At 34.1% G+C, this 11,712-nt stretch overlaps 1 protein-coding gene across 1 annotated transcript in view; it reads right to left on the minus strand.

Annotated features, from left to right (window-relative positions):
• Sac1 (Sac1 phosphatase) overlaps positions 1-9,961 on the minus strand; it is a 34,409-nt gene extending 24,448 nt beyond the window's left edge. The window contains exons 1-3 of the mRNA XM_069819999.1: positions 9,874-9,961; positions 9,688-9,782; positions 6,690-6,895 (exon numbers count right to left, since the gene is read on the minus strand). Coding sequence (XP_069676100.1) covers positions 6,690-6,895; positions 9,688-9,782; positions 9,874-9,911 — 339 coding nt within the window. The 5' untranslated portion in view covers positions 9,912-9,961. The remainder of the gene's footprint in view (positions 1-6,689; positions 6,896-9,687; positions 9,783-9,873) is intronic.
• Between the last annotated feature and the right edge of the window lie 1,751 nt (positions 9,962-11,712).

Genomic DNA, 11,712 nt, shown 5'->3' on the forward strand with positions numbered 1-11,712 from the left:
CAACGCGTACGGACTGACGGTAGTTATGAGTGGAATAAAATGGCACCAAATCAATTATCTGTCACATGGAAATTCTTTAATTTAGTTGAAGTTAATAATAAAGTAGTACGCTGTAAACTTTATGGGCAAATTTACTCTAAGGGTAGTGGAACTTCGATCGCACAATCGCTAACTTGATGAAAGCGCCGACAAAAACAATTACACAAAATATTTGATAGATTTCTTTTTAAGTTATTTTAGTGCTATTGTTCCCAAAGGCCCACATTATAGGAAAAAGTCTTGAAATTTCTCTAAATAAAATAAAAAACACATGAAATACTTAAAAGACAACTTGAGTAATACGATGAAAGAGTAATGGAACGGAGAAAACTTCTCTCCGGCACCGGGATTTGAACCCGGGTTTTCAGCTCTACGTGCTGATGCTTTATCCACTAAGCCACACCGGATCCCATTACTCTTTCACAGTATGATGACGCAGAATATCTGCATATGTACTTCGGTACATTAAAATAATATACATGATATGTGTAAATCACTTCGTGATTTAAGACGGCGCTTATTCCGTCAGATCCCGGTCAACTAGTCACTCATAACGAGTGCACCTCAGCACATGTGTGGACTTCGGTCCTACGTTCATAGACATCTATGATGTAGGGCAGAGGGCAGCCACTAGAGGGAACCCAAGAGTTGGAACTTAATCTGAGATGATTCTGTCTGATGCCGGGGTGGTATCTGGTGTGGCTTAGTGGATAAAGCATCAGCACGTAGAGCTGAAAACCCGGGTTCAAATCCCGGTGCCGGAGAGAATTTTTTTTCCGTTCCATTACTTTTTCATCGTATGATGACGCAGAATATCTGCATGGAAATATCATATGTACTTCGGTACATTAAAATAATAACTTGAGTTATATTTTACTGTTCAGACAACTTGAGTTTTATTTTATTGTTTAGATTAAAATATTGAGTTTCTGAATGAAAGTAAAGAAACATGTGGTAATAATATACTTACAATTATCCTTAAGTTTATATCCGCTTATATTTTTATTACAGGGAAAGAGTGGTGCGTTTTAGAAGAGGCAGTTCAAATACTGACACCCTTTAAGACAGTGATCACCAGGGAACGGATTTATATGGACTAAAAATATATGAAATATGTAAATATATATGTAGTTATTTTTACCAAAATATGGAATTAAATATGGATTTTTACCAAAATATGGAATTAAATATGGACTTAAAATTATAAAAAAATGACTATGTACGTTAAATATTGGTACATTTTAATCAAACTAAACAAAAAATATAATGGACGTACCTTATCTTCCAATGTAGTTTCAACAAAACACAATTTTTATTGTCTGTTACCATAACAATAGGTTACAAACATTTCTTTCAAGTGCTGAAAAGTGAATCTTCTTCTATTGTCTCTGAGGATAGATTTATACTGACTAAAAGAGCGTTCGACGTCACAAGAAGTAACTGGTACATAATTCAATTTCACAATGTCTGCTGGGGATAAGTCCAAGTTAATCTTCACTGTTGATTCACCACTCATCACAGCAACAACCTTTTGTAGTTCTTCATATCCAGGGTTTTTTGAAAGTACAGTGTCCACCTTAGCTCTTACTGCATCTGCAACTTTACCTCTACCACGATTCAGTTGTTCCACAGTACTATTTATAATTTCAAAACTTTCAGATAGTGAAAGGTGCCTATTTTGGAGACTTTTGAGCGTTTTTATGATGCATGAAAATGTATGCTGAATGTGAGCTAAGTCATTCTTCACACTTATGTCACAGGTAACTGTTTTCGCAGTATCAATTGAGACTGCATCTTCAGAGTCCAATGCAAGGAGAACATTGTTAATAGAGTCTATATGTTCGGCATAATATTCAACTGCTTCTAGCCATGTACCCCATCTAGTTAAAATTGGCTTTGGTGGCAATGGAATTTCAGGGTACATTTCTTTCAACACGTTAACTCTACTGGGAGCTTTGAGAAATACTTTTTTCACTGATGAAATCAACAAATCTACTTTAGGGAAATTGTCTCTGACCACTTCTGCCACACGATGAAATGCATGCGCCACACAAGTAAAATGAGTCAATTTAGGATATACAACAGATAATGCTTGTCCAGCTTTGACCATATAAGGGGCAGCATCGCTAATAAAGAATAACACATTATCGTACATAATACCCTTTGGCCACAGGATACCCATAGCTTCGTTGAACAGTTTAACTATAGTTTTGTTATTGCACTTTTCTAGAACATCACAATGTAAAAGAATTCGTTCAGAATATTGTTCACTTAACAAACCGATAACTACATTACCAACAAGTCTACCTTCTTTGTCGGGAGTCTCATCAATGGAAACCCAAATTGAACTATCTTTAATTTCATCTCTTATCTTCTGTATTGTCTCATCGTAGATGGATGGAGCATACGTCTTCCTAAGTGTTGACTCATCCGGGATTGTATGTTGAGTATATTTTTCAAGGAATTCCCTGAAGACCTTATTCTTTAGTTTGTAGAGAGGAATATCAGCAGAGATGAGAGAACGGCACAGGTCGATGTTAAACTCAGATCTTACATTCGATGTTGTTGGTTGTGTTAAAAACAATTGTCTCTGCTTGGAATTTAGTTGTTTGTTGGCCTGATGTTTACTAGTTGTAATGTGTTGTTGCACCAGGAACTTTTGTGTAGATGATACTGCACACTGACACAAATTACAAAATAATATTTTATTGTCAGTTGATAAACCATCTTCTTTAAATTCTGAAATGTAACTTGTTAGTTTTGATTTTAAATTGACTGAATGACGTACTTTTGGCATATTTACCGTCTTTATAGTATGATTTACAAAACTGAACCTATGTGTACTCTGACTGGCATTTAACTGTTGAGCTGCACAACTGAAGTCTGTTAAAAATTTTAAATTAAATTAATACAGTTTTGTAACTTACTTTCCCATTGTTGATAGGACTGCTAATTTTCAAATAACTCTGATGTTAAAGGGATTACTGAACATGTGTTTAAATCTCTATTGTTGAAATGTATTTTTAAAAGTTAATGGAATTTTGTTTTGTTTTATTGTTAAACCTAATATAATATGGACTGTTTTATATGAAATATGGAAAATATATGGAAATTAACGAAAATATGTACTAAACTCTAAAATATGGAAAAATATGGAAAATAAAAGTAGGATTTTTCAACCCTACACATTGTGAAACATAAAGATAATGCAAAATATAAATTATATTAGCTTTATAAGTAAATATGTATTTACATATAAATCCTTTCCCTGGTGATCACAATCCTGCCCAGTGAAGAATCTGACAGTAAATTTTAACCCATTGATAGCACACGTTTCTTTTCTTCCATTCTGAAACTCCCTTAATATATTTTACGTTAAACTAAACCGATTAGAATAAAAACTGTTTGCAAATAAACTAGTGTTTCCAGGAGAACTACAGTATAAATGTTTACATTAGCTACTGAAAAGCTTTACATCTGCGTTTGTTTTGCAGTTAGATTTAATGTTATTAATTTGATCGATGACATAAAACTAATACGCCTTTCCACATATACTATGAATTTCAAAACTAGAAAAAAAAATCTGTCAGCTAACGTAGCACTTCAAGCAAAACAAGAAAAAAAAGAGCCGAAGAAAGAGAGAGAGATCAACATAAAAGTGAGAATAAACAAAACAAATTACAACTTATTTTAAAAGATACGCGGACTCAAATCACTACCTGATCCGATTAAAGGAATGCCCAGCGGAAAGTGTATGTCTGCAACACAGAATATATACAACTGCCCTGCATCAATTGGAGGTAACCGGAGAACTCCAATTGAAAGTGCGCAAACAACTGCTCCGGAGAAAAACCTAATCATAAGCAGCACTAGTTTAAATGCTACAATGTGGATATCCCAAAGACTTCCAGTATTAGATATTCCATGAACTTCTTCGTAGGTAGTGTAGCCTTTGGACTTACTGTTTGTATGGATAGTGTGTTGTAGAATTATAAGAAACCATTACTGTACTAACATATCAATATCTTCAGAAATATAACAATGGAGCAAATAAATTTAAACCTCTAGCTGCCTCTGTTTCAGTTAAAAGTAATTTTAGATTTCAGATATCCCTCCTCCCTCCCTCTCCTCCTTAGGGTAGACCAGGTAACTGTAAACACTTTTCACTGATTTCAAAAGTATTTCAACATTGCACAACCCTCAGTAATGGTACGCATGACAAGAAACATTGTGTTATTTTTAGATCTTTCTTTTCCCTGAAAATGGGTTTAAAATAATAAGGTTGACTTTTTTTCATCTTTTAATTGCTAGTTTTACATTTACTCCACCCGTTTACATTTACCCCTTTGAGAGGGGGTAATTGTAAACACCAATTTTCGCACGGGCTATCAGACACAACATTTTTTGTTCTGTTTCAGAAGGAAGATTTGTAGTTCCTCCCCACTCCAATTTTGGTCACTGGTACATTTCGTCCCTTTAACCTATGATATATGACGGATATAGGAACTCAGTACCTCTCCTGAGCTTCACGATAACTACAGTTACTATTTTTCACATCTGTGACAACCCTCTCTAAATCCTCTACAGTGTAGTTGGGTGGGGGTCTCTTTGATTACTGAAAAGTACGAATGTAACCATAGTAAAGCATGTTCACAATTACCCCCAAGCAATTAAAACTATGGGGCAAATGTAAACACATCATAATTTAATGAACTGAGGCTATGGGAGATCTCAAAACCATTGTAATAAATGTTAACTACTACACATTACTCATAAAGACAACATATTCTTAAAAAATAGCACTGTACGTTTACTTACAATGCCAAAAATGAAGGTGAAGCAAATTTTTTCTCAACCTTTTTTTGTAGACTCTTACAAAACATTCGTTCACAACTAAGCAGTTACTCCTATTTGGCGCCAAACTGCTTTATAGGTTAGCCAACATGTTAATGTAAATATTCCCCTGAATTAAAATGTTTATATTGACAGTTTTGTATTTCTCACAGCATTTCTTTACAATTATCCCCTGTTTACAATTACCCTCGTCTACCCTATATGAACCTTATCTCCAGCTCAAACAAGAAAACGGTAAGAGTGACGTCAGATATTAACAAAAGATAAGTAAAATGAAATTGGAAATGCATCACTTGATTTCACACCATTTTCTATGTACATGTGGGGAAATCTAAATTGAGCGAAGTGCCTTCAGTAAAATTCTCACACTTTACAAGAACTAAACAATATTAGATGAGAAATATTTCTCTCTACAAAAACTTATTCTTATATGCTCAAAGTACTTCATGTGGTGCAAGTTATGCCAAGAGATCTGTAGAGAACATTTCCAACAACTATTAAGGAATATGCAAATACTGCTGTCATGGTATTAATACAAATCCAATATTGCTTGTTTCAACTAGAAACCTTGCAACATGTTTCAAAAAAAAAAATAGTTCTTCCCAGCATACTGCCTGCCTAAACGTTGTTGTATGGCTTAAAAATGACACTGTCTAAATTCCATATAATTCATTTTTCAAACATTGCAATCTATTAAAAAATACACTGTATGCATTCTAACTGTATGCATTCTTGGTTTAAAAATCGATAATGTGTTAAATTGAAAAAAATCATATTAAAGAAATTACCCCCAAACTAAATTCAGCTTGTTTTGCTATTAGATCTATGCAAAAGATAGTAAATATCAATACCTTAAAAACAATATACTTTGCGTACTTCCACTCAGTAATGAGTTTTGGAATAATATTCTGGGGAAATTCCACAGATAGTAACAATATATTTCTATTACAAAAAAGAGTAATTAGAATAATAGTAGGTGCCAAATCTAGGGAATCGTGTAGGACTATTTTAAAAAAAAAACTACAAATAATGCCCATGGCTTGTCATTATATCTTTTCATTAATAACCTTCCTCGTATGTAATCGTGAAAACTTTGTAACTAATTCAACAGTTCATAGCATAAATACACGTCAAAAAAATGACTTTCATACTCCATCGGCAAGTCTATCGTGCTATCAAAAAGGCAGTAAAAATTTTTAATAGCCTCCCTATCGATATAAAAAATGAAACTCAAAACATAAGATTATTTAGGGCCAAATTAAAGAAGTACTTAATTCCTCATGCCTTCTATTCTGTAGGTGAATTCATGACACTCAATAACGCTTCATGAAATTTATACTAAAACTTAGTGTTGTACTAGTAGACTATATTGTAAATCTCGTCTTTATATATTTGATCTAGACTGCGACTATAAATTAAGATTTTATAATAGTATTAAGTTTTTTGACTTGTTCCATATTCTAGCTGTAGGCCTAAGCATGTATGAATACCATGGAATGTTAATAAATACAATACAATACAACCTTTTTATGTACTCTCCACATGGCGTCACATGGACTACGTGACATGTACTTGTACCCATGCATCTGTTAAATCGATTCTTGCTGCTCAATTTGTTAACTCTTGGCAAGAAGGTTACGTTTGTTTCTCTATGTAGATGAGTGATTCTGGCACCATTATATTCATTCCATGTGATGTCATAACATAAGAATATCGCTACTTCCAAATTTACTTAGTTTTTTTGTTAGAGAGAGATCTGAAATCATTGCAATTAATTCTTCTTTCACACTTCTTACCTGTTTTTCTGTTAGATGCAATAAGGTTCTTGTATATGATATCACTTCCGTTTCTGCAACCTGCCATATTGTTTGTCCATTTATGGTACCAACTTTCTGCTTCTTTGTTATTATCACAAGATATGGACCAGCCAACAACTGAACAGTACCCACTATTCCACATATTGGTTTACTGCTTGATGCTTGAGGAATCTGACCGTGATTCACTACAAAAGAATACAACCAATTTTTGCATATTGTACATAGATCTCTTGGGTATGGAACAACAAGTTTTGATGGAGAATTCATTGCAATAAGTGAAAATCTCAGGAATCTTCTATGCCACATCAGTAAATTTAAAACTGCAGTTATATTGTCAGACTCCAAAGCAGCTATTCTATCAATAGTCTCTAAACACACACCTTCATCTCAAACAGCAGAAATAACTAAAATGCTCTTTCAATTTATATCACTCAATAAAAGAATTGTATTCCAATGGATACCATCCCATTGTGGAATCCTGGGAAACGAGAATGCGGATGCTTTAGCAAAGAAGGGCAGCACTGCTACTTACAGACCTGTTACTAAATCTACGTATTACTCTGTGAAAAGATTTATTAAATCTACATACTTAGACTTCAACAAACAAAATTTGATAACACAATCCCAAGGGAAAAAATGGAACTCTCTGCATCAAAATCCATAGTTAATTCCCGATTTACCACGAAAATCTTCTGTAGCTGCATTTAGATTGGCAACAGGCCATGATTGTTTGGCCAAACACCTGCATAGAATTGGAATATATCAGTCCCCTAACTGTCCATTGTGCAACTCAAACCAAGAAATGGATTCGGAACACCTCAAAATCTGTGCTTCATTGGCTGGTCATGATAATATCTTTGAAAAATATTGGAGTGCAAGAGGTCAAATGACTTTATTGTCAAACGCCTGGCATTAGAAAACAACAACAACATTTAATTATAAACGTTTATTTATTTTTTTAGATTAGCACCAAATAAAGAAGAGCACAATGAGTGACAGCCTTCAAAAGAGAAAAATGCAATCCAACAAAATACACGAAAATATTTTAAGCACACTTCAAGCCAGAGTGTTGCTATTGTTTCACGAGCAGAGTTGTATTAAATGATAATGTAATTCCTATTATTTTATATAATTCCTTTTCTCTTGCAGTAGATGAGGTCTGCTTTTATATTATATTAATTAGGGACTGTGTTAGAGAGCAAAGTTGTTTTAAATTATATGCACGTCAAATTTTTATAATACAGTAATAATTAGGCCTAGAGGTTACCTATGTTAAAGTACGCGAACCTACAAAAAATTTCCTTAAAATGACTGTTCAATAATTGAAGCGTCGGCTAGAACAACGTTGTAAGTTACAAAATTTTCATATGTGGAATCCTGGGAAACGAGAATGCGGATGCACTAGCAAAGAAGGGCAGCACTGTTACTTACAGACCTGTTACTAAATCTGCGTATTACTCTGTGAAAAGATTTATTAAATCTACATACTTAGACTTCAACAAACAAAATTTGATAACACAATCCCAAGGGAAAAAATGGAACTCTCTGCATCACAATCCACAGTTAATTCCTGATTTACCATGAAAATCGTCTGTAGCTGCATTTAGATTGGCAACAGGCCATGATTGTTTGGCCAAACACCTGCATAGAATTGGAATATATCAGTCCCCTAACTGCCCATTGTGCAATTCAAACCAAGAAATGGATTCGGAATAATCTGTGCTTCAGTGACTGACCATGATAATATCTTTGAAAAATATTGGAGTGCAAGAGGTCAAATGACTTTATTGTCAAATGCCTGGCATTAGAAAACAACAACAAAATTTTCATTTGGCATGTTTCCGTGTGTGTGTCATGTTACATTGCTATACTCCTTGGCTTGCAACTGTCCATCAATGCAATACGTGAAATTGTCCACCCAAAAGTTTACTACCCTGGAACAACGTTGTACGTGTACACATTTTTTCAGCTCCTGTAAATTTTACCAAATGTAACGTATAACATTGTTCCAGCCGACACTTCAAATTATCCCAACATTTACTTAAATCAAACTTTTCATAATTATTAACTTTAATGGCAGCGTGGACTTAGTGTATTTGGCCCATATTAGTGGTAGCGTGTAGTGTCTGATCATGGGGATTGTATTACACTATGTTCACCTTCCACAAGTGTTTATTTCCGTAAATATTGCGAGCTGAAGTTTAGATCGGATGAGGGGATAAGTACTAGTAGCTAAGTGACATAAGGACGAGGAAGGTTGTCATGTGACAAGGTTAGAATGGGGTAGATGAGGGAATAGCTATATGACAGGAGATCGAGCACTGTGATAAAGTTAAGTGGATTAGATGAGGGATAGATAAGTGACATAAGGTCAAGAAATGTGATAAAGTTAGAGTAGGTTAGATAAGAGGATAACTAAGTGACATGAGCCCGAGAACTGTGACAAGATTAGAGTGGGTTAGATGAGGGGATAATTGACATGGGGCCGAAAACTGTGACAAGATTGGAGTGGGTTAGATGAGGGGATAACGTAAGTTGGTGCCTCTGAAGTTAACAAATACGAACAGAAGTGTTTTTTGGAAATTTCAGTATATGGAAACCTCACTGACAATTGTCTTAAAATGTTAAAAAAGAGCAGCTTTGTCTGTGTTTGTCGAATTCGCATCATCATGCTTACGAAAAGGCACTTTCCAGTGTCAATAATTTATTTTGTGTGCACAAGGTTGGAATTTTGGAGCAAGACGCGAGAAAGGAAGGTAACTTATCCGCGTTTAAGAACATATTCGAGAAATTACTCTACATAAAAGTACAGTTTTTCTGTCAGCTGGAATAAAATTGCCGCATTCCTTTACTTACAGTTATAACTTATTGTACTGAATTTACGTTTATCAACAAAAATCAAGGTTAAACGAGCGTTGAGCGACTTCCGCCAATTTTATCAATAATTATCATTCAGATTATTGCTGGACATACGGACCTTGTAACGATATTTCCTGACTCACTCGATCTATGACGAGCAACTCGTTTCCATCTCCAATAGCTTCAATATAAAATTTCTCAGGTGTAATATATCTGAAATGCAAGGAAAAACGATAAGACATAAATTGTGCTTGATGTCTTGCATAGATAATAACATTATAGCAAGAAAATAATCATTACTCACAATATAAAATCACTATGCAACTCCGCTATAGCAGCCATGATTATAAACCACGACCACCTACCAGGCGTACCACATAGTGAAAGGAAAATTACTTAGTATGAAGGGATATTAATAACTCTCTTCTCTCTTCATCAGCTTTTCACCCCTTGCCGTCTTCAGTCTTCATATATGTAGGCCTATCGCATTTTTATCATTCCAGATTCCAATCTTCCTCTTTCAAATTTCTATCTTTCATTATTGCTCTGACATGAGTTTTCCAATTAATATCAATCACAAAATAATTATTAAGATAACTGATGTATCGCTCGCTCTTTCTGTAATTACATAAATTACCGTACAACGTTTCTTTCAACTTTACGCATTCAAGCAATGCTTGCAAGATATATATTACATAGGCTATTACATACTGAAGATGACGTTCAAAACGGCGCACCATGTAGACACAAAATCTTCATGCATCCTAATTCAATTAAACTTAATTCTTTCAATATTCTTCTCAGATTGCATGCGTATGCGCATGGAAAATTGAACTGTGTACATGCAGCTAAATTGTTTCATGCGTACCAGTACTCTAGTTTTGAATCCGTAGCCATATTTTGATGCATATTTTATTATGCCGGTAATTGTTTGTATTGTTTCATTGATGCCAATTAAATGTGAGGGGGGAAAGTTGCTAAATCTAGAGCAAAAAATCTCAATCTTATTAGCGCCACTTTTGAATCATTTTGACAGACATTAGAGGCAAATTTATATTATATTATATATATATTTTTTTTTTTACTTTACGTAGTATTTTAATAATAGTAAAATTGCCGTGTTAAAATTATTTAATACATAAAAATGATTTCTGAAAAACAGAAGTAATATATTTATTTCAGGAATATTTACTATAATATATTTACTGGTTTGTAAAAAGATACGAATACTTCTAATTAGCCTATTGTTAAATACTGACGTACCATCACTTAGACTTCAACAAAGGAGCAACATCCTTGATACAATCAGGCCTAAATATTTATTATTATTATTATTATTATTATTATTATTATTATTATTATTATTACCTTACTTTGCAAGCATGAAGATCTGTTTAATGCAACTCCAGATCAGTAGGCAAACGCCTTTTAGCCAACTGAGCTACACCTGTGTCTCCCCTCCCCCCCATGTTCTGAAAACAGTTCTTCACTCAATTCTTCAAGTAGACGTTGAACATGGTAGTTGATAAGTGCATCCTTGCCGTACTCCTCTCCCTATTTCACTTCCTACTGACATTTCGTCTCCTATCCTGACTTTGACTCGTTTCATATAAAGCTTCCTGAACAGCCACACACCAATTTTCTTCAGGAATTCAATAAGTTTATTCCAAATCAGTCTGATTATTCAAGAATATATTGCAGAGCTTGTCAGTACCGGTAGATGTTCTTTGTCCATGAATGTTTATTTGCTTTACAGTATTCTTTTATAATAAATTTAACAGATACAAAATTAATAGAACAGGTACGTTAGATTTTTGTATTACGTACAATATTTCCCTTTTTAGTTAGCCAATCAGCGATTTTGTTACCAACAACACAATGTGCTGGAATCTACTGAAATAGTATTTTTTAATTATATGACTGCACTCATTATTTTGGTCCTGTCAGATCCATAGTTCATTACAGTAGAGATTGTATTGCAGCCTTGGAATGATTAAGTTTTCTAAAAACACTATTTTTCATCCTTATGTTTCAATCAATTAAAATGTAAAATGTACCTTTGTCTCTAGAAGATGCTGTAAGTACAATTAGACCTTCTCTCTAACACTTTTCAAGGAACCAGAAGAAAAATGGTGTAAGTTGG

Source organism: Periplaneta americana, chromosome 3 (assembly GCF_040183065.1).
Source record: "Periplaneta americana isolate PAMFEO1 chromosome 3, P.americana_PAMFEO1_priV1, whole genome shotgun sequence".
In the NCBI taxonomy this organism is placed as follows: Eukaryota; Metazoa; Arthropoda; class Insecta; order Blattodea; family Blattidae; genus Periplaneta; species Periplaneta americana.